The sequence below is a fragment of the Hippoglossus hippoglossus genome, chromosome 20 (genome assembly GCF_009819705.1).
Source record: "Hippoglossus hippoglossus isolate fHipHip1 chromosome 20, fHipHip1.pri, whole genome shotgun sequence".
NCBI classification, from domain to species: Eukaryota; Metazoa; Chordata; class Actinopteri; order Pleuronectiformes; family Pleuronectidae; genus Hippoglossus; species Hippoglossus hippoglossus.
Genome location: NC_047170.1, coordinates 19,950,359 through 19,970,250, shown reverse-complemented (window position 1 = coordinate 19,970,250; position 19,892 = coordinate 19,950,359). Strand labels below are relative to the sequence as shown.

General features: G+C 45.5%; 1 protein-coding gene across 1 annotated transcript; it reads left to right on the top strand.

Annotated features, from left to right (window-relative positions):
* Positions 1 to 21: 21 nt before the first annotated feature.
* Positions 22 to 19,696, top strand: LOC117753766 (LYR motif-containing protein 4B). The gene is made up of 3 exons (XM_034572098.1): positions 22 to 156; positions 6,899 to 7,019; positions 19,281 to 19,696. The coding sequence occupies exons 1-3, from the start codon at positions 71 to 73 to the stop codon at positions 19,326 to 19,328; spliced, it is 255 nt and encodes an 84-aa protein (XP_034427989.1). The 5' UTR covers positions 22 to 70; the 3' UTR covers positions 19,329 to 19,696.
* The last annotated feature ends 196 nt before the right edge of the window (positions 19,697 to 19,892 follow it).

Here is a 19,892-nt window from a genome sequence, read left to right as displayed (position 1 = left end):
CTGCGAACACTCCTGGTGAAGGGGTCCTGAGACAACAGTGTCGCGGAGCAGCGGTGTCTGACGTCACATCATGGCGGCGTCCACACGAGCGCAGGTGATTTCTCTGTACAGGACGATGCTGAGAGAGAGCAGCAAGTTCCCGTCGTACAACTACAGGTGAGAGACGAGCTGTGGCCGCGGGCCCGGCCCCCCCGGCTCCCCCGGCTCCCCCGGCCCCTCCGGCCCCTCCGGCCCCGGCTCGAGCCGCCGTCCGCGGCCCAAACAGGCTAATGTAGCCGCTACAACATGCTAAGGCAGCTGCTAACAGCTGTGTTTACATCAGTCCCAGTCATGATGTCACCAGGACATGTGGGGGGGGGGGGGGGGGGGGGGGGGGACTTGACCTCTGCGGAATCAGCTGCTTCTTAACGGCTCGTTCTTTAACATCGCTCTTCTTCCTGCTGCTGTTCAGTCCACATGTCACATGTTGTGTTTGCAGTTACATCTGTCAGTCTGCAGATTGAATCAAATACACTAAAAATAACTAAATGACCGTCATCAGAAGGCACAGTGTGTGTTCGGTGTTGTGTTAAAGCAGAGTGTGTTTGTGTGTTTGTTGTGTGTGTTACAGTTAAAGGGTCATTCTGGTGTTTCTCATTAAAGCAACCCTCAGCGGCAGCTTCAGTCCAAAGTGATGGTTGTGTCCCTGAGTTTGAATCGGGAGTGTTCCCTCTTCCATGCACACCCCTCACCCTCCCTCGTTCAGACCTGCTGTCCTGGGGTCAGTTCTGAGTTCAGGTTTGAACTCACTCCGATGCGTCCTGAGGTCTCGTCGCTCCGCCTGCACTCAGGTGGTTTAGGACACACATTATTTTTTTCATCTGGAAAAGACATCAACTCTGCTACAGACACGCCTGGCGTCCACACTACTGGAGTGTTAGAGCCACCTGAGAAGTTAGGAGACGCTGCTGGACCCATTTTAGTTTGAAAATACAGAAGCTACGTTTCAGTCTGGACGAGCAGAAACAGATATTTGGTAACGATGACGTAGACACTAACAGCTGCCGTCTGATTGGGTCTCTTCGGTCATGACGTAGTCTTTACTGCTTTGGGAGGCTCCTATCACTCGACCCCCTTCTGGAAGAAAATGACCAGCATCTTTCAACATGGATAATCAATCAGTGTTGCTGACACTGTTATATAGTTAAATTCTGTATTTTTCAATGATAAAACTGTTTACATGTGTATGAAATAAAATGTCATTCAAACAATCTGCGAATAATCCTGTGTGCAGTGGGACCTTAGCACGGTGCACTTGTCTTCCTGTTAGAAGTGGCACGTACATGCCCGTTGTCATGTGAAATGTATTTTGACCTGAGCTGAGCCGACCTGAACTAACCTGAGCTAACCTGATCTGAGCGGCAAAGCCCTTTAAGTTGAGGTTTGGATGTATTTGTTTGTTTAAAGAAATAAAGATGCTGAAAAGCAACTGGTTTGTCTCTGGCTGTGTGTGGGAGACCCCGGTGGCATCGGACACTCTGCTAACACACTAACACAGACACAAACATCGTCATCAGACACATCTGTAAACTCAAGCTGGTTAAAAACAACATGATTTCAGACACGTGATCGTTGGCATGTAGAGCGAGGAGGCGAGATCAGATGGTCACAGCAGACACTTTCAGCACATATTTTAATTCTGGTGTAGAGAGTTGAACTTAAGTCTTTTTGTGATTAGATCTTAGTTGGGATCAATTGAAGCGGTTGTAGGGGTTAATGGGGGCGTTCCAAGTCCTCCAGGAGTTTCTTTGGGTCGTAGAAGTTTCTACACATGAAAATGAGAAGGTTCTACAGGTCCTTCAGTGTTGTCACGAGGGTTTAAGTGCACACTGAAGAGTCACTACGGAAGGGCTGGTGTATTTTGGAGGTTGCACTGGTAATTGAACAGGTGTTGTTGGTCCTTCAGGAGGTTTCTACTGGGCCTTTAGGGGATATCTGCTTCCTCTATGTGGTTAAACAGTCATGAGAGGTCACTGCAGCAGTGGGTTGGACAGCGAGGTCACAGGGTTTATCAGTGACTCTGCTGAAGTGAACTCAGCTGAGGGTCAGAGCCAGAGTCCGTGGCCTAGTTTGCACTTGACCTTTGACCCTCGTGCTGCTCAGATCTCATCAGGACTCACTGTGTCGTCCCTTCACGATAATGGTGACACTGCATTTATTCTGGAAATCAATATCCAGCCTGCTGCTGTTAAAGCTGATACTGTTTGAAAAGCTTCAGACTGATATTGGATTAATATTGAATTTAATCTGCTGAAGCTGCACCTGTTTGTTTTTGTGTCTTGTATCTAAACTAGTTTACATTGACCTGCAGTTTCAATTATCTAACTGCATTTATTATAGTTGCAGTGAAGCTCCTCTTCTCTTCCAGGCCCGACTCATATTCCTCTTGTGTTGTTTAATTCTGTCACTAGATCAATACATTGTGATGGGGGAGCAGTTCTGTGGAGAAGTGATGAGGGGGGTCATTTGTTTTGGGTGTTGGTTGGAATTAGTGCTTTATAAATATAGGTCTTGTATATGAGCAGCTTTTGGTTTCTCATAAAATAATTTACAACCTCAACAGTGTTTGATTTTTAAAACTCACTCCATCCCCACAAACTCTGACCTGGAGACTCAACCCAGGACGTCTCATGTCCACTCCCTCATCTCATGGACTTTGTCCTTTAACTCGTCTTCATCAGGGTGTTTCTTAGTACTTCTTACCAAGGCTTGTGTGGGTGTGTGTAGTTGGGGTGAGTTTGGGACAACGTCTTCAACTGTCATAACACAGGACGTTCTACACGGACATCAGAGAGCAGCCGCTCCCCGCCAGCCTTCATGCCGACCGCTGCTGTGTTGAATTATTGAGCAGTCAGATAAGAGACGGCCTCCTCCTGCTGCTCGTCCAAATAAAATAAAGTCCCCCTGGTTCAGTGTGTGTGCAGAGTCATGGAAAGAAATCTATTTAATTACTTTATGAGAATATGGACATAATGATGATGAATTATCAGGGGGACAGTGGAGTCCATTAAAAGTACAACCACTTCAGTGAGAGGCATACTGACAGGAAAATCTGATCTTTGTATTTCCAGATGTACCAGCATGCATTGCACCTGGGACGCTTTGAAAAAGTTAGACCTTCGTGGCAGGAAAATGACTGATTGATTGATATGGTTTATTTCGCACAGAATAAAATATATTTGGAAGAAAACCGTCTTCAGTAGACAGATGAGAATCCCAGGAAATCATTCACCGGTGAGATCTAGACCCCTTTTCAATGAGCCCTAGTTTTTCTTATAACACTGAGTGGTGCAGTAGAACTCGTGCTGCTGTTCTGACCTTGGGGGACGACATGTTGTGGTCGAGCTCCTGACTCGCTTTCATGGCTTCGTAGCTCATCCATGCTGCTGTTTGATCTCTGCGTCGTAGAAATGAACCAATCTCCCATCACCTACGATGATCTTCAACATGAGTTACAATTTAAATCTGATGTTTGCTCTCTGCTCGAGGTTCAAATGACACAGGTCTCAATGTCCATCACACGACGAATACGGATTCACAATAGTTGCCACTGCTGCAGGGTTTGTTCATGCACAACAAAAATGTGCTTTTCCTTGAGTTGGATGTTTGACATGAACTGATCCTGGGTCATTTTTACCACGACTTGATGAGTTTGTTAATGATGGTGTTTCTGGAAGTATAAACCACAACAAGCAGTTTTGTTGTGTTCCTCCCCTCATAAGCAGCAGCCATATGGGCGATGGGCGTACTTGCTGGATTGTTGCAGGATGACCTGAATATGCCAGACGTTGCTGCAGGCTGAATTTGTCGTCTCTCTCTCTCTCTGTCTCTCTGTCTCTCTCTCTCTCTCTCTCTCTCCCTCTCTCCCTCTCTCTCTCTCTCTCTCTCTCTCTCTCTCTCTCTCTGACTGCAATAAGAGCTAATGCAGGCGTTTGCAGCAAACAAAGGTGGGAGAGTTTGGCTGAATTAAGAGATGAGCAGAAGTGAGATGAAACATTTATGAATCTCTGCAGGAAAATTAGATCAGCACAACTGCCAACAGGAAACAGAACAGAGACATGAAATCTAGCATTTATTTAGTTTATTTGAACATAGAAAATGTTTAATTTCAGCAACAGAAAATGTTTCGTACAATAAGTGAGAAGCATCATAGAGGCGAGTGAGAGAGGTAACAGACAAGCGGAGCAGTTAATCCTGGGGGGGGGGGGGCAGTGTAGCCAATAGTTGAAGCAAGATGACGATAGCACATTTGAATAATTTTAAGTTTGGCCACCGGCGGATTTTGTCTCTTTGTTAGGTTGTCAGAAGTTCTCTACTCTGATCTGCCCTCTAGTGGACGTATTGTTTAATGACCGTGCAAAGTCGTCTTTATGTACGAGATGCGTCGCGATGTTGATCTGGTTTGTCCCATCATACAGACACCTGTACTCACCAACCTCCAAGTTTCTCCTTAAAAAGTTCCACCGTTGTTGAAATGTCTCCTCGTGTCCTTTGGTCCTCTCAGTTGAACTATTGGCGCCACCGCCCCCCCACGATTTCCTGTTTCATCTATATCTGTACGTTTTTCGAAGTCATTTACAAAGACAGACCAGATGAATGCAGAGGAGGCAGAAGGCTGCATCCATTTATACGTTGAGCATAAATGAGCCTTAGATCCTTTGAAACCGACGTATCTTTGTTTTACATTAAGGCAGCAGGAATCACACTTATCTTAATTTGACTTTGAGAAATGAGAAACCACCTTTTCAGTTGATTTATTTATCGTCAGCTGTCGTCTTCTGTACATTTGTTCCCAGAGCTGCCTTTTTAAAAGGCTGCAGGGCACAAACCCTCAGGTGTGAGGAGGAGGAGGGGGGGGGAGGAGGACACTGTCAGAATTAGGTCATCGCTCCGCACAGGAAACGACAACAAGACACAAACAAACTGATTCAGGGTTTTCTTTTGTCTTCGTGTGAGTCTAATTCTGTCTCCGTCCTCTTTATGTCTCTTTCTTGTTCTCCACTTAAAATAACTTGTGTGTGTGTGTGTGTGTGTGTGTGTGTGTGTGTGTGTGTGTGTGTGTGTGTGTGTGTGTGTGTGTGTGTGTGTGTGTGTGTGTGTGTGTGTGTGTGTGTGTGTGTGTGTGTGTGTGTGTGTGTGTGTGTGTGTGTGTGTGAGCTGTCATCTCATCAGGACATGACAAAAGCTTCTGATGAATAAGTAAATGTGGAAATCTCCTCTCTCTCCTCCTTCTCCTCCTTCTCTCGTCTCCTTCTTCTCTTCTTCCAAAGATCATACGAGAGAATTCCCTCTGAAGTGTCAGCGACGCACTCGCGCACAATGGAAGAAAATAAATAATAAATCAATTTAGAAGAAGCAGGAGAACCTCTCCTTTTTTTATAGTATACATTTAAATGAGCTGAAGAAGCACAGCTTTGTTTGCCAGAATAAATAATGAACAGTGGGATTATATTCTGCTGACTGACATGTTCCTCTTCAGACATGTTGATAATGAAATCGACTGCAGGGTGTTGATTTCCTTTCAGATGATTTAACTTGGTTTATCTTGGTGAACTCCTGTGTCCACAGTACTGACACCAAACAAGTTGAGAGCACGACCCCTTTATCAGTTCATGAGTCTTTCACAGACATAGTTTCTGTTTGTCAATATTAATGGTTATTCTAATGAATAAATGGGCTTTAATTTGTATTTAGATCTCACTCTTAGTCTTGTTCTTTCCTCAGCTCCATCCATCCAATCCTCACCAGTGTCCCTGGCGCTCCTCGTGACGACCATCGTATTTAACACAGCATGTAAATCTGATGCATCACAGTTTTACTGCTTCCGTCTTAAATCTTAAACGAGCTCAGAAGACGGTCAGAGAAGACGAATGTCTTGGCCGTGATGCGGCTTGACTTCCCAAGGTCGGCGTTGTAGTTCGCTCACATCGGAGGAGCTGCCAGCTGTAACGAGGCCCAAGTCCATCAAGAGGAAGAGCTGAACATTAAACCAATCATCTTTTTCACTTCAGCTGCTCCTGCCAGAAAATATTTGAGCGCTTCCAATTTGTCTGTTCTGATCTGCTCCCTCATCTGTAGTTCATTATTCAGATTGTGTCATCGAGGCTGCAACACACACACAACAGAAACGCTGTGTGTGTGTCTGAGGTTACTGAGGTGCGGGTTGGCAGATTTCTAACGCCCACGTTTAGATTTCACACCAGCTGCTCGGTGCTGGTGCAGAACAAGAGAATAACTCTCATATATCTGCACAAAAATACAAGTGTGTCCACGAGGGAATAACTCCGGCTCTTTTCTACATTTAAGCCAAAGTTAAACATGCTTCAAACTTATTTCTTTTATTACAGTAGGACTTTAATTGACCTTCTACACAATTTACCTAGAAGGGAATTTTAGCTGTTTTCTGACCCAGTGAAGTCCAGACATGTTCCTGAATCATGTCCCCTGTGTTGTGTCTGACAGAAGAGTCCAAAGGGACTTTTATCCAGATTGAATTCACTTTTTTATGACACACTTGTTAGATTTTGGGCGTCTGGATCTGAAATAATCACAGATCCACACTCGGCTCTTTAACGTCTCTGAATCGAGTTGATTCATTAGTGACTTGTTTCAGATTCTCTCACTTGTTGCTGTTTGTTTCACAGATCTACCTCAAGGCTTATTTCTCTCTGCTCTCACTTGTCTTGTCCTGTGTTGATGAGGATTGTGTTGGGTTTTTTTTGTGTAAACTTGTGTTTGGTCGTTTGTTTGCTTTGTTTTCTCCACTGCACATATTTGTCTTTGTCATCTCCTGTCTGATTTTTCTTTAGTATAAATGGACTGAATGAAACCAAAGTGTTTGTGTGTTTGTGTGTTACAGGACCTATGCACTGCGGCGGGTGCGTGATGCCTTCAGGGCCAACAGGAAAGTAGAGGATCCAAAAGCTGTGGCTCGACTGATGGAGGAGGGACAGCGGACAGCGGCACTGATACAGAGACAGGTCTCTCTCTCTCACTCACACACACACACACACACACACACACACACACACACACATTCTCTGTAGACTCGTGTTAACCAGGTTGACTAGAATGCAGACTGACCACCTGTTGTGTACACACACACACACACACACACACACACCTCTGGTCTAATCACCTCACTGTCGGTCACTTTGTTCCTATAATGCGTCAGCAGCCTCTCAGCCAATCCCACCAGAGGATTGTCAGTCTGCCTCTTGCTTACTGCCTTTCATCTCGAACACACACTTGATTATGTACACACAGCTAAAAGTGTGTGTGTGCATGTGTGTAATAACAGTGAGGATTTATGAGTCACGTAGGTTTGTTAATGCAACACACACACTCGTATATTTTTCCATGTTAGCAGAACACTGTCAGTCGACTGTTGAGTTTAGTGGAGTCAAATTTAATGATGAAATTTACATACTGACACTGTAATGAAAATAACAGATGGAAGAGTCGTCGTGTTTATGCAGCACTTTTCTGGAAGAAAAGAAAAAATAAACCCAGATCAAAACGAAGGAGAAGATGAAATACAACCGAACAATAATCAGATAAAGTAACTGAATTAATGTTTCTGTCATCAAAGGGACGATATGATGATATTTTAAAGATTAAGAACAGACTGTTGAGAAATGTGTTGAAGACGTTACTGACCAGCTAGCTGTGTCCAGTCTTGTAATACCACTTCAAGCCTCAAGAGGCAACAGTGACTCAGAGTCCAGTCTGGTTTAAGTTTGATTTGTGAAGAAGTAACAGTTTAGTTTATAAACCTGTGTTGCGTCTTATGATGCTGCTGCCTCCCTCGCCTTCCTCATCCTCGCTCTCCTCTTCCTCATCCCCACGTTGTTCAGCCCTCGTCTGTCTGAATCAGCCTCGGGGTCATTTCCTCCCGTGGTGCGGTTGTTTTGAACTCTGGTTGTTCCCGGGTGCAGAACAGAAAAGACAGAATTCTGCAGTGGTTTGTTGGTGTTGTGAACGTGGCCCGACCTCGATCTGACCCATGGGGGAGAGGCGAGGTCGGCGCAGTTTAAGAAGGAAACAGTCGACACGACATCAGTGTGGTTCAGATGAGCTGCGGAGGCTCTGTTCACGACTCCGCATCTCGCCCACACTCACGGATTCATGCATCAGAGAATCAACATGGACCGTGTTACATAGCAGCTGCAGTACTACAGGAGGCGCACACACACACACACACACACACACACACACACACACACACACACACACACACACACACACACACACACACACACACACACACACACACACACACACACACACAGCCCTATAACATAATGTGACCACCACAGAATACTGCGACTAAAAGAGCGATGAAGAACCTTTGCACTCAAAGCTGAAAAGAGTCTAGAGCTTTGTCCCAGTTCTGAAAAAGCCAAACCGAAGTGCGACTGTCCGGTGGAGGGAGGATTTCCATGATTTGCGTCTCTAGCTTGTTTCGCACTCACTGCTGTTGCCTAGCAACAGGGCTGTGGTTGGACAGGCCGAGAAAGTTTGAGTCCTTGTCCACACTGCTGCAGATATATTTTTAAGTAAATCTTTGTTGGTTGGCCTGAGAAAGATTCACCCATTGGAGACGTCTTTGCTGGGATGAAAGGACACATCTTTCCTTCACATTTGAAGGGGCCTTGGTAATGAGACGGTCCGGTCGCACTCAGGCTGCAAATGTGGCCCCTGAAAGATGAAACCTCTGATTGAGACACAGCTCGTGTGTGTGTGTGTGTGTGTGTGTGTGCGTGTGCGCCGCACGCTGAGTGTGCTCGTGTCTCTGCATCATTGACTGTGTGAGCTGAAAAAGTTTAGTTTATTCTTAATTGTGTCTCTATGCCTGCATGTAACTTTGAGTGTGTGTATGTGTGTCTTTGTAAGTTAGTTAGGGAGTAAACATGATGGATTGCAACTGCAGAGCTGCCTCCATTGGTGCAGGAGAAAGTGTGTGTGTGAATGTGAGAAATGTGAATGTGAGAAATGTGAATGAAAGAAGGGAAGTAGAGCACAGAGGAGGACGAGACAGAGTTGTAGTGAAAGGTGGACGCAGACTTAGTAGACATGATGGACAGATGCTCTCTGTACAAACAAACACTCAGGAACAGAAATACTTTATTTGTAGGACGTGTTAATGTTGTGGCTTCATTTTATCATTGTGTGTGAGCGAGTGTGAGCGTGAGCACCAGCCTCTGAAGAGCCATTTCTCAGCCATTACTGCTGCTTAATGTCACCGCAATGTCACACAGCCTTCGGCCATCTTGGCTCAATTGAGATTAAATGCCACATCGGGCGCTGAGTTATGCCTGTCATGTCGGGGGGGAAACTGGCCCAGCGATGGCTCTCGGGGTTTGAACAGAGTTCCAATCAGTGCGAGTGAGCACACGGACGATCTCCACGTTGAGCTGAAACAACTCCAAGGTCTGTGGGATTCACCTGTTCACCCCATGTGCAGGTACTCATAGACTGAAAACCAAGATGGACGACACGTCTCCACTTCCTCCCACTATCCAGAAGCGAAGCCTCAATATCTTGTGCTGATAACATCATCTGGATCCACAGTCTGCTGAGGTGATGGGGTGTGGAGCCACCATGTCCCACCGGCCACCAGGGGGAGATCAACACACTGCTTCCCTTTTTGGAGCCGTGATGTCGTCCATCTTTATTTACAATCTGTGCAAATAACTGTGTTGGCCACAGACACCGGGGTATAAATAACATCTGCTGTTTGGTTAAGGCTGTAACTTTGCCTCTTAATCATTCTGCAGCTCTATCCAGAAGAAACATGAATAAATGTTTCTACTTTATTCTCCCGACAGGTTGGATGTTTAACTTGTTTTCGCCTTGTAAAGATTTTTTTTTGTTTCCATCTATCGGTAGATTTATGGATTCTGCAAACTCATACTTAGTTTGCAATTAGTTGGTATTGGGTTATATGAGTTATGACGCCATAAATCTACAATAACTAATTCCCTTTTCCTCTGTTCCCCTCGGTGAGTCCGGCTTCCGACAACAAACCCACTGTGGGACAGTATGAACATATCATTTGCAGTTCTCGTGTGACTGTTGAGTTTCAGAGAGAGTTATTAGGTTTTCTGAACTATCAGGGTAAATGATGACCGGTTGCTGTTTTCTACTCAACTATTACTGAGACCTCAAAATGGTCTCTCCATTTCATTCCACATGAAATAACTGCAACTACGACCAGACAACAACCCAACGAAGAGCTCGCCGGCAGAGGATCGACCCCTTTTCTTTTCTGACTGAGGTTCAGCTCTGCTCCTGCTCCCTTTGGGGAAACCAGCGATTTAAGGAAAGCCTGAAGCCGACAGGAGCTGAACTGAGAAATGGGATGACACCATGCGTGAAAGCCTGCGTCACCTGCTCCTCTCCTCGCTGTTATCATTCCCTTTTTTTTTTCTCCTGCTCTTCCTCCATCTTTCAAACTGCGGAAAACCCCCCAGCCCTCCTCCCTCCGTCCCTCAGAAATCCCATGCCCTCATTCCAGCTTCTACACCTGACTGCCTCACAAGTGCTGGTAGCTTTACCGAGCTGTAGACAGTCACACACAGCTACTGTATGTGACTCCATACTGTAAAACAGGCTATTAAAGAGGGGAGAGAGCTGCTCAGGTGGATGAAAGCGTGAAAGGTTCCTGTCCTCCTCCTTCTCTGACTCATAAAATATTCTACTGAGGCAGCAGAAGGAGCACGGGTCCAAGTGAAAGTCAGCTGAAACAAAGACAGTGCTGGGTTGATAAAAGGTGATCCAAGCACCCGGTGAACCTCAAAGTGAAACAGGTGTTTCAAGCGTTTGTTTGAATGCCTGAAAAAGAGTTCAGACGTGTTAACCTTTAGACGAGACCAGGATCATCGCTGTAGTCTGAGTGTTCTAGCACCTTGTGTTGTAGGTCTGTTGGTTTGGCTCCGTGCTCAGAAATGGGGGTTTGCTTTGCTCAGACATGAGTTAATTTCTTCAACCTGAACAAGTGTTGAAAGGAATCATAAAAGTAAAACCCCAAATATCTCTTCTGCAGTAGGAGTCCAAGAGAAGTGTACTGTGTAACATCAGATCTCTTTCTCCTCTCATCTCTCCTGGTCTCCCTTGGCCTTCCCATCATCACCATCCCCACAAACATCTGAGTACTGAAGTCTGAAGTATTGATTTCTGACTACTGAAGCCCTCAAAGATTCAACTCACCATCCCCTGCCTCCCTCAGAAGCTGCAGAGCTGCTCAGTCCGACTTTGAAAATAGCCGGCGTTAGACAACACCATTATTACAGTAACATGTCGTGGAGCCCTTTGCTCCAGTAGGTTTTTCGCTTTTTTTTTTTTAGTTTGATATAATCTCACTATGTTACATTACAACCATGAATCATTTACAGCTTTAGAAACCACACTCCGTCTCTTCTGCTTGGAGAGCACAGCGTGAGGTGGGCTGTGTGGTGTCAGCAGTGATACAGGCGTTGTACCAGTCTGTTGTGGTGAAGAGGGAACTGAGCCGCGAGGAGGAGCTTTAAATTTACCAGGCGATCAACCCTCACCTGTGGTCATGAACTCTGGGTAGAAACAGACGGAGATGGCTAATATATATTGGGATCCTCTTGGAAGTCTTTCATTGGAGGTTTACCAGGCACAGAGTAGATCCAGGACCAATCCCATCTGGCCTGGAAATACCAACCTTTATTTTGTCAAATCATAAGGAAACATTATTAGAGACAATTTGCTCTCAGTCTAATTAAGAAACTCGATTTAAAGTAATTCAACAGCGTATCCCATTAGTGCTGACCGTTGGCAGGCCCTTCAGTCCTTCTGGGTGCTGTACGTGACTGCTCACTGGATGAATCACTGTGTCGGGGGGGGGATAGATTTCACATAAACACTGATTGCTCTTTGAGAGGAAAAGAGATGTAAAGTCTCAAAAACATCTCTGTGGAGTGTGTCATTCTGTTGCTACAGGATTTCAGCAAATGTTTGCACTTTGACAGTAATTCAGAATAATTGTTTATTATGTGTCCTGCTGATGTAACCGTGGGAGCGGTGGAAACCATGTTTTCACCAGATTGCTCTGCTGATACGAGTGGTTAGTGTTTGGTTTTACCTTTAACACCTAAACTCTGCAGCGGCCATGGGTCACCAGCTACAGTATACAGTGAACGTCATTTGTCGGTTTTTCTTCTATTCTTAGAAATCTAGGTCTGATGCAATAATGATTCTCAGTCCACACACACACACACACACACACACACACACACACACACACACACACACACACAGCTACTGCATGATGAAATTCATTGACTGGAGAAGGCAATGTGACGCAAGGACAAAAGTTAGAAACTGGGGAGGAGGAGGAGGAGGAGGGCATGAGTGAGAGGGGATGAGGAGGAGGGCATGAGTGAGAGGGGATGAGGAGGAGGAGGAGGAGGAGGGCATGAGTGAGAGGGGATGAGGAGGTGAAAGGAAAAGATCCAAATGAGTGTTTTCTGATCTGAAGAGGTTTCACAGACGCTCGTCATCTCAGAGTCTGTAGCTGCGAAGTTTAGGTCAACTTGTCCAAATCCCACAAGAGGAAGGACGGCAGAGACGATCTGCTGCAGCTCTCAGGAGTTCAGCAGTTTAACTGAATCGCTGCTTGAGTTTTACTCCTACGTTCTTTGGTTACATCTAATGACGATGTTGGTGTTTGTTTGATTGCGTTGTGGTGCCGTGGTACCAGTCTCTCCTCATAAAGTTCTGCCACTGTAGAAATCTCTTCGGATATACTGCAGCCATCCACCAGGGCCCGATAGAGACGATTTGGTTTTAGCATTTGACTCACGTACGGGAAAAATCATGGAAATTGTCTTTGGCCACAGGAGAGAAGACGTGAGCCACAGTCTCCAGTGTCAGACACTTTGTTTGTGCATCCATCACCTCCGCCCTAAGGCTGCGTTCAGACCTACAGCAGCTCTGCCCCAGGAGATGACAGGAGCATCGTTCTGTAAATAAACTATAAGTTGAGCCTGCCCAGTGACGTCCCACTGCTTCAGCCTGCAGTCATTATTCAGTGTCATTTTTAGTCGTTATTATTGACTGTTGGTAAAAACGAGCAGTGAATGGATTCAGACTGAGGAGAGAAGCGTCTGCAGCCTCAGCAGTGGAGCTGGTCCTCAGCCACATGTGGATCAGTGTCTTCCATTAGTCTGAAGTGCAGGACTGTCGTTTCATAACTGACTGAAGGACTCTCCGCTCTTTATGAGTCACTCGCTCGGTTTCTTTCACTCTGTTTCTCTTCTTGTTCTCCTCTTCAGCAGATTGCCAGCCAGTCAATCGATTCACTTCGCTCAAAACCACTGCTTCTCATTTTCCTCAGCTCGGCCGTATTGATGTGTGTGTGCGAGGACGAGTGTCCTCGTCTCTGTCCTTCCTCTCCTTCTGTGCGGCGCTGTGATACTGAGACGAGGAGGCTGAACCTGCAGCTCAAACCTCAAACAAACGTTATTGGAAAAGGTCCGGGTGTCCGCTGGTACCCGAGCAGCCCGCGGCGGCTTGAGCTGCAGTATTCAGGATCTAACTGGACAACAGTGATGGTTTTGTCTTAATGAGGAGTGGACTGAGATCTGAGGCTTTTGTTCTGAGCTCAGAGACAAGAAATCGGGTTCGACCTAAATCTATCGAATCTGAATCCAGTATCAAATCCTTTATGGTGTCTCATTAAGTTTAGTCATTTCCAAGTAACTGAAGATACAAGTAACAACAAGTCCAGGTTTAGGTTCAGATCTTTGATCAGCTGTTGCAGATCACTCACCTTCACTCACCAACAATCTTTGACACATTAACCCTCTGAACATTCTTATGAACTCTGGCTCAATTTTCAATATAAATAATCCTTTAAAACGTTGAAACAAATATTAAAGTATTTTACAAACTGGGAACCAGAACAGAAACTGGTGTCAGGCCTGATCTCCATCTGTGAGACTTCGCTCATGTGGACAGACTTGATGTTTCCTGTCGTCTGTATCCTCCTGATGTAAGAGAGGAAAATCAGGAATTAAATGGTGTCTGTGGGGCAAGAAGGAGAAATTGCAGAAAGAGGAAACGGAACAATGGAAGCGTAACAGCTCTTGCAATTTAAAACCAGCTGTCCTCTGTGTTTCCTCCTCTTTTCCCCTCCTTCCTTTCATCCTCTCTGCCTCCTCTCGCCGTCTCTTGGTGCGACGGACTGAAACGGGAGATCACAGCAGAGTCTGGCTGCCAGGGAGGGAACTCCCCACACACACACACACACACACACACACACACACACACACACACACACACACACACTCACTGCAGGATTTCTCTGATATGTGAGAACAGTCTTCCTTCGCTCCCTAATTAGTCTTCGCTCCGAGTGAAAAGATTTAACGTTAAGAAACGGAAGCTGCTCGTCTGTTTTACTGTTTTCTGTTTATTTGCATGTGGGCGTCACCATGACTCCACCATCGCTTACTCACATTTTAATTACTCTTTGACTGCACCGTGATTGGGCGGTGCCAGGTCTTGAGTGCCGCCATCTAATTGGCCGCGAGCCTGTGAAGCAGGTGGGGCCTTTTTTCTTTTTGAGCCATTGTAGCCAATTAACAAGACGAGAGGCGGTCAAACGAGCTCGTTAAAGCAGATGGGTGGGGTCTAAGTGAAGGGGATTTCCAAGGTCACACACACACACTCGGTAACAGTAAGAGGGATGTGTAAATGAAGACGTCCCATTGGTCCCTTTTTTAAGACGTCTGGCGCTCATACACACTCACGCAAAAGGGAGAGCAGAGGGAGGCTCCTCTTGCAGTGCTGTAGAAAGTGTGTGTGTGTGTGTGTGTGTGTGTGTGTGTGTGTGTGTGTGTGTGTGTGTGTGTGTGTGTGTGTGTGTGTGTGTGTGTGTGTGTGTGTGTGTGTGTGTGTGTGTGTGTGTGTGTGTGCGTGCGTGTGTGTGTGCAGCAGTAAAACGCCTGTAGTATCAGTTTCAGATTGAAGTGAACCCTCCTGTCGGTGCTGATCTTGTCTCGTGGTTTTCAGAAGGATCAGTTCTCAGTGGCGGTTGAGTGGAACCAGTACAAACCCACTCCAGACATCTGGGTGGAGGCTGGTGGTGTCTCTGCAGCAGGATGTTCACTGACTGCTCAGACTGAATCAGGTCTCCTCTCGTGGTTTTTATATCTCTGCGTCATTTTCCAGAAAACATTAAATGGTGTCATGAAAATGGTTTATTAGATAAATAAATTATACTTTATTCCACTGTGATAAAAGAACTTTGTCAAATTACCTTTGTAATGTATTTATTTTCTCATGGACACAGACTTCAAGCAGTGTTAAGTTTAAGTATAACGCGTCACCAGGGAGTTTTCTCTATGTGGCTGTTTGGTGCGACACAGATTTGGAATTTAAATTGACTCTGAACTGAGAGATGTGAACAGATGAGGAGGATGGATCAATATTCTCTACTGTTCTCATATTAATAGACTTGTACATTGCTTTGGCAGCAATGACTTTTGACAGCGATGCCAATAAAGATTCTTAAATCTCCGAACTAGAACAATAAGGAGAGAGGGAGAGAAAATAAGAGCAGAGAAGTGAAGTATCAGCAGCTGGAGAAAAATTTAAAATGCAGAATTTATCAGTTAGAGGTTAAAAACTTTGGTCAATGTAAGAAATAAAATCACGTCTCAACTTAATTGTTTCGTGTCACCTGAAGGGAAGATTTCAGGACATTTTCCAGAGTTAGTGTCTGAAAAGGCTGAATTGTCACGGAAATCCGTTCAGTACTTTCTGTGTAATCCTGCTGACAACAGACAAGATTCCTGAATCACTGACAACGTCCATGTTGTTGTTCATGAGTCTCTATGAGAAGAAATGAAGAGAAGAAGGAGGTGGAAGATGTGATGACTGCAGTGATGCACAGAAAGACAGTGTTGAAAACGTCCCGTAGTGTTCCTGAACACAACACGCATGAATAATTAATTAGGAGTCGAAGCCAGAGGAGACTCTGGCACTTTGGAAAACACACACAGGACGTTTCACAGGGACGTACAAATACTCCAGCAAGACACACACACACGCACACGCGCACAGGAACAAGCTGGAGGACGAGGTAGAAAAGATTGAAAGAGAGTTTGACAGCGGCGGCCGCCACCGAGGCTCCTTCACACACAAACACTCCGCAGGAAAGCAGAGGACAAATTAAGGGAGGCAGGGAGGGACAAACGAGGGACATACGGGAGGTTAAGGGGAAGAATGAGAACGGAGAGATGTAATTGCTGGATTAGCATGAATCAAAGCAGCGGGATGCTTGAGATGCAGACACACCGACCTTCATAACGCCACCCCAACCCTGCTGAAGTGTCCTTGAGCAAGACGCAGAATCCCTGTGGTGATCAGGGACATATCAGCAGATCAGCTGTTCGTGTGTACGAATTTGAAGAAGCCATGACGGCAACATGAAAACATTAGAGAGAGAAAAACCCTTCAGTCCACAATGACGCAGACGTTCTCTTCCTGATTGGTTCTAATCAGTCACGTGACTCGACGACCAGCGGTGGACGTAAAACTGACTCCAAACGTCGGCTTCCTTTTGTCTGAATGTGTCAAGGCCCTAAACTGTAACTGTCAGAAAGTGGAGCTTCGTCTGACGTCTGTGGAGAAACACGAGGTTTAAAAAGAGAAGAGCTGAACTGAGTAAAACCGTCTGTTTCTTGTTTGGAGCTTCAGGCAACAGAGTTTGTGATAAAACACCTGAAAGGTCCCAGCGAGAGACGAGAGAGACGAGAGTGTGAAGTTTATATTTCTACAGAAGCTTCACCTCCATTCAACAGACCACAGTTGATTCAGTCTGTCTGGTTTGTCTCTCGCTCTGCGGTCTTCCTGTCGTCCTCTGCAGCCTCATCACTGCAGTGACACTTTGCCTCTTCGCCGCCGCTCAACTTTGCATCAACTTTTCACACATTAATGAACTCCAGTTGTTTTTTTTCTTCTCACTTTTCATCTTCACTTTTATTTTTGGTCGATGCTGTTGGCACAGAGACATTTACCTCGTGTGTGTATAAATCAGATTAAATGCTTTTATTTCTTCATCTCTTCTGACATTTGAAAGTCTCAGTGAACAAACTGTCTCAGTCTCTCAGGATGTAAACGCTTCTTACCTAATGTCAGCGGTGACATTTCACACACCTTCATTTCATAGGTTTCCACCTCAGCGCTCGTCCTGTCCTCCGTTTAATCTCTTAGATGTATCGTCCTTTGCCAAATGTCTCGAAGGATCATGATTTATAGGAACAACCTGGAGGACGAGTGTAGAAACTAAATACTACACAACATGACAGACGACGCTGATTAAAACATCAGATCAAGCTGTTCTGGGAGATTGTGGCTGAACGACACCAGAGTCGAACGTCGTTTATGTGAATGAAACGTTATGAGGATTCTTCATCTTGTTTTCCGTCTCGCTGCTAAACACTCAGCGCTGGAGTCAGTCGTCAGACAGTTGAATGTGTTTCCTCTGCCGACCGCTCGCCTCTCATCTCCTGACAAATGGAAAGTCTGTAATGGTGCGGAGCGCTCCTTATGCTCAGTTTATTATCTACCTGAGCACCTCTCATCCTCCTGCTTCCCTGGCTCTTCATCCCGGGCTCCTCCTCCTCGCTCATGCACTCAAAGGCCTCCGTGAGTTTCAGCTTGACAACAGCCGGAGGTCCGAGCCCCGCCGTTCTCACGGGAGAAACCTCCTTTTCTTTGTCTGTGCCGCTCTGCCGGCCTCCTCCAGGTCTCCCTGCGTCGCTTCATCTCTTTCCTCCCACTTTCAACGGCTCTTTAGCTTCGATTGTTACTGTCTCCTGCTGCTCAGCACGGCGTCTCTTTTTAACTGCACGCTGCTGTGGAGGGTTTTCACCAGAATTAGCAGCTACTTTCGCTGGTTTATCGTCCGCCCACAGTGGAAGAAGTTGGTACAACATCCAAAATACGTGTGTTGATGCAGACACTACCGGCCCACTTGGTGTTAAAATACCAACCTGTGTTTTTACAGGAGAAATAGACATTAGATACTTCAGCTTTCTGCAAGATACAGTATAATTACACACTTTTACTAAAGCAAAGGGATCAGCAAACAATTATCAAGAAACGATTTCAGGTAGAAATGAGACTGTTGTTGGAATGAAAAGCCTGATTGGTGCAAATTTCATCCAGTTTGCTGGATCCTCTTCCTGTAGTTTGACCTTAAAGCTGTATGAACTTATATAAATGAGTTTTATACCTGGAAAATTACCAGAAAACTCTCTTTTCTGTTAAATCTTGATCTGAAAAGTGACGTCATCAGATCAATGAGCTGTAGTAGTGTCAAGTACAAGTATTTCCACATGTATCTGAGTACATGTACTTAGTTACTTTCCAGCACTGCTGTGATGAAGGTAGAGAGATAGAGGTAGAGAGAGAGAGAACGAGGTATACTATATGAGAAAGAGAGACTTTTAAGGGAGGTAAAGTGGTAGAGAGAGGGAGACTGAGAGAGAACGAGGGAGACTGACTGCATGAGAGAGAGAGAGAGTGAGGTAAAGTGGGCCGGACAATAAGAGAGAGAGAGATGGACTGTATGAAAGAGTGGTAGAGGGAGGTAGACTGTATAAGAGAGAGAGAGAGAGAGAGAGAGAGAGAGAGAGAGAGAGAGAGAGAGAGAGAGAGAGAGAGGCCATCCCTTTGTTATCAGCCACCGCCGCAGCAATTTACATGAGGACCAAGCCTCCTCACAGCTGATTGGTCCAGAGCCACCCGCCTCCCTCCAACGCCACACTCCAACCAATCAGGACGTCACACACACACAGAGGTGAGAGAGGGTCTTCTCTGATGGAGGGATGAGGGAGGGAGGGAGGGAGAGGTGGAGGAGTACCAGTTGTTTGTGAGCAGATTGTGCCCCCTGATGGTGAAGCAGTGACATGACCCTATCTAAAAACATAACAGCACCAGTTTACTGCAGGAGCCTGAGTCAGCTGATCAGCTGAATAACAGACACACTAACAACACACAGTCACTGTGTGTGTGTGTGTGTGTGTGTGTGTGTCGAACACACAGCTTGAACATACAGTACAGCTACATCTCACTTGTAATTGGTTCTTTCATTTGACAGAGCAAATATTGACTTAACACAGTGACACGGGTCTCTGGACATATAACACACACACCATCCTGTAGCGCCACCCTCAGGACGACTGTGTGTGTCTCTGCAGGTCTCTGTGGGGAAGATGTACGAGTCCCAGAAGATGGTGTTGGAGTAAATGGATGGAGAAGAGGAGGAGGACTGTGACAGCAGAGACGGGAGCCAATCACTGCTCGGACGTCACCAACCTACTTCCTCCATCTTTAATTTGACACATCGGCGACTGGTGGAGGTGTGAAATGCATTGTGGGAGATGTAGGACTGAAGAACATAGTTAAATTTTCCGGGCTGCACTGATCACAGGATCTTTACATCAGTGTGACGGCGTTTTATCTGTAGATGTGTGATCTTATTGTTTCAGTCATACGTGATCGTTAATGTTTCCTCATCACGTGGATTCAAGTGAATCCAGTTTGAACGTAAACATCTTTTCTACGAGACAGAACCTTGTTTTCTGAATCAGCGTTTAAATCTCATTAATTACAAGCTGAGACAACTTGTGGTCAAACAGCTTCACTGAGTTGAAGCAGAAGTCTGAACCTTTAAATACGTGAAAACAAGAACAGAAATAACATGAAGATTGAATTTGATCTCGATCATTGATCAGTGCAGCCATCCTGTGTTTTTGTTTAATTTTGTTAGTGTTATTTTTGTACTATAACGCACAATTAGTCGATCCAAT

Coding starts and splice junctions, on each gene's coding strand:
- LOC117753766 (XM_034572098.1), top strand. CDS start 71: ATGGCGGCGTCCACACGAGCGCAGGTGATTTCTCTGTACAGGACGATG. Junction 157..6,898: donor TTCCCGTCGTACAACTACAG/GTGAGAGACGAG, acceptor TGTGTGTTACAG/GACCTATGCACTGCGGCGGG. Junction 7,020..19,280: donor CGGCACTGATACAGAGACAG/GTCTCTCTCTCT, acceptor GTGTCTCTGCAG/GTCTCTGTGGGGAAGATGTA.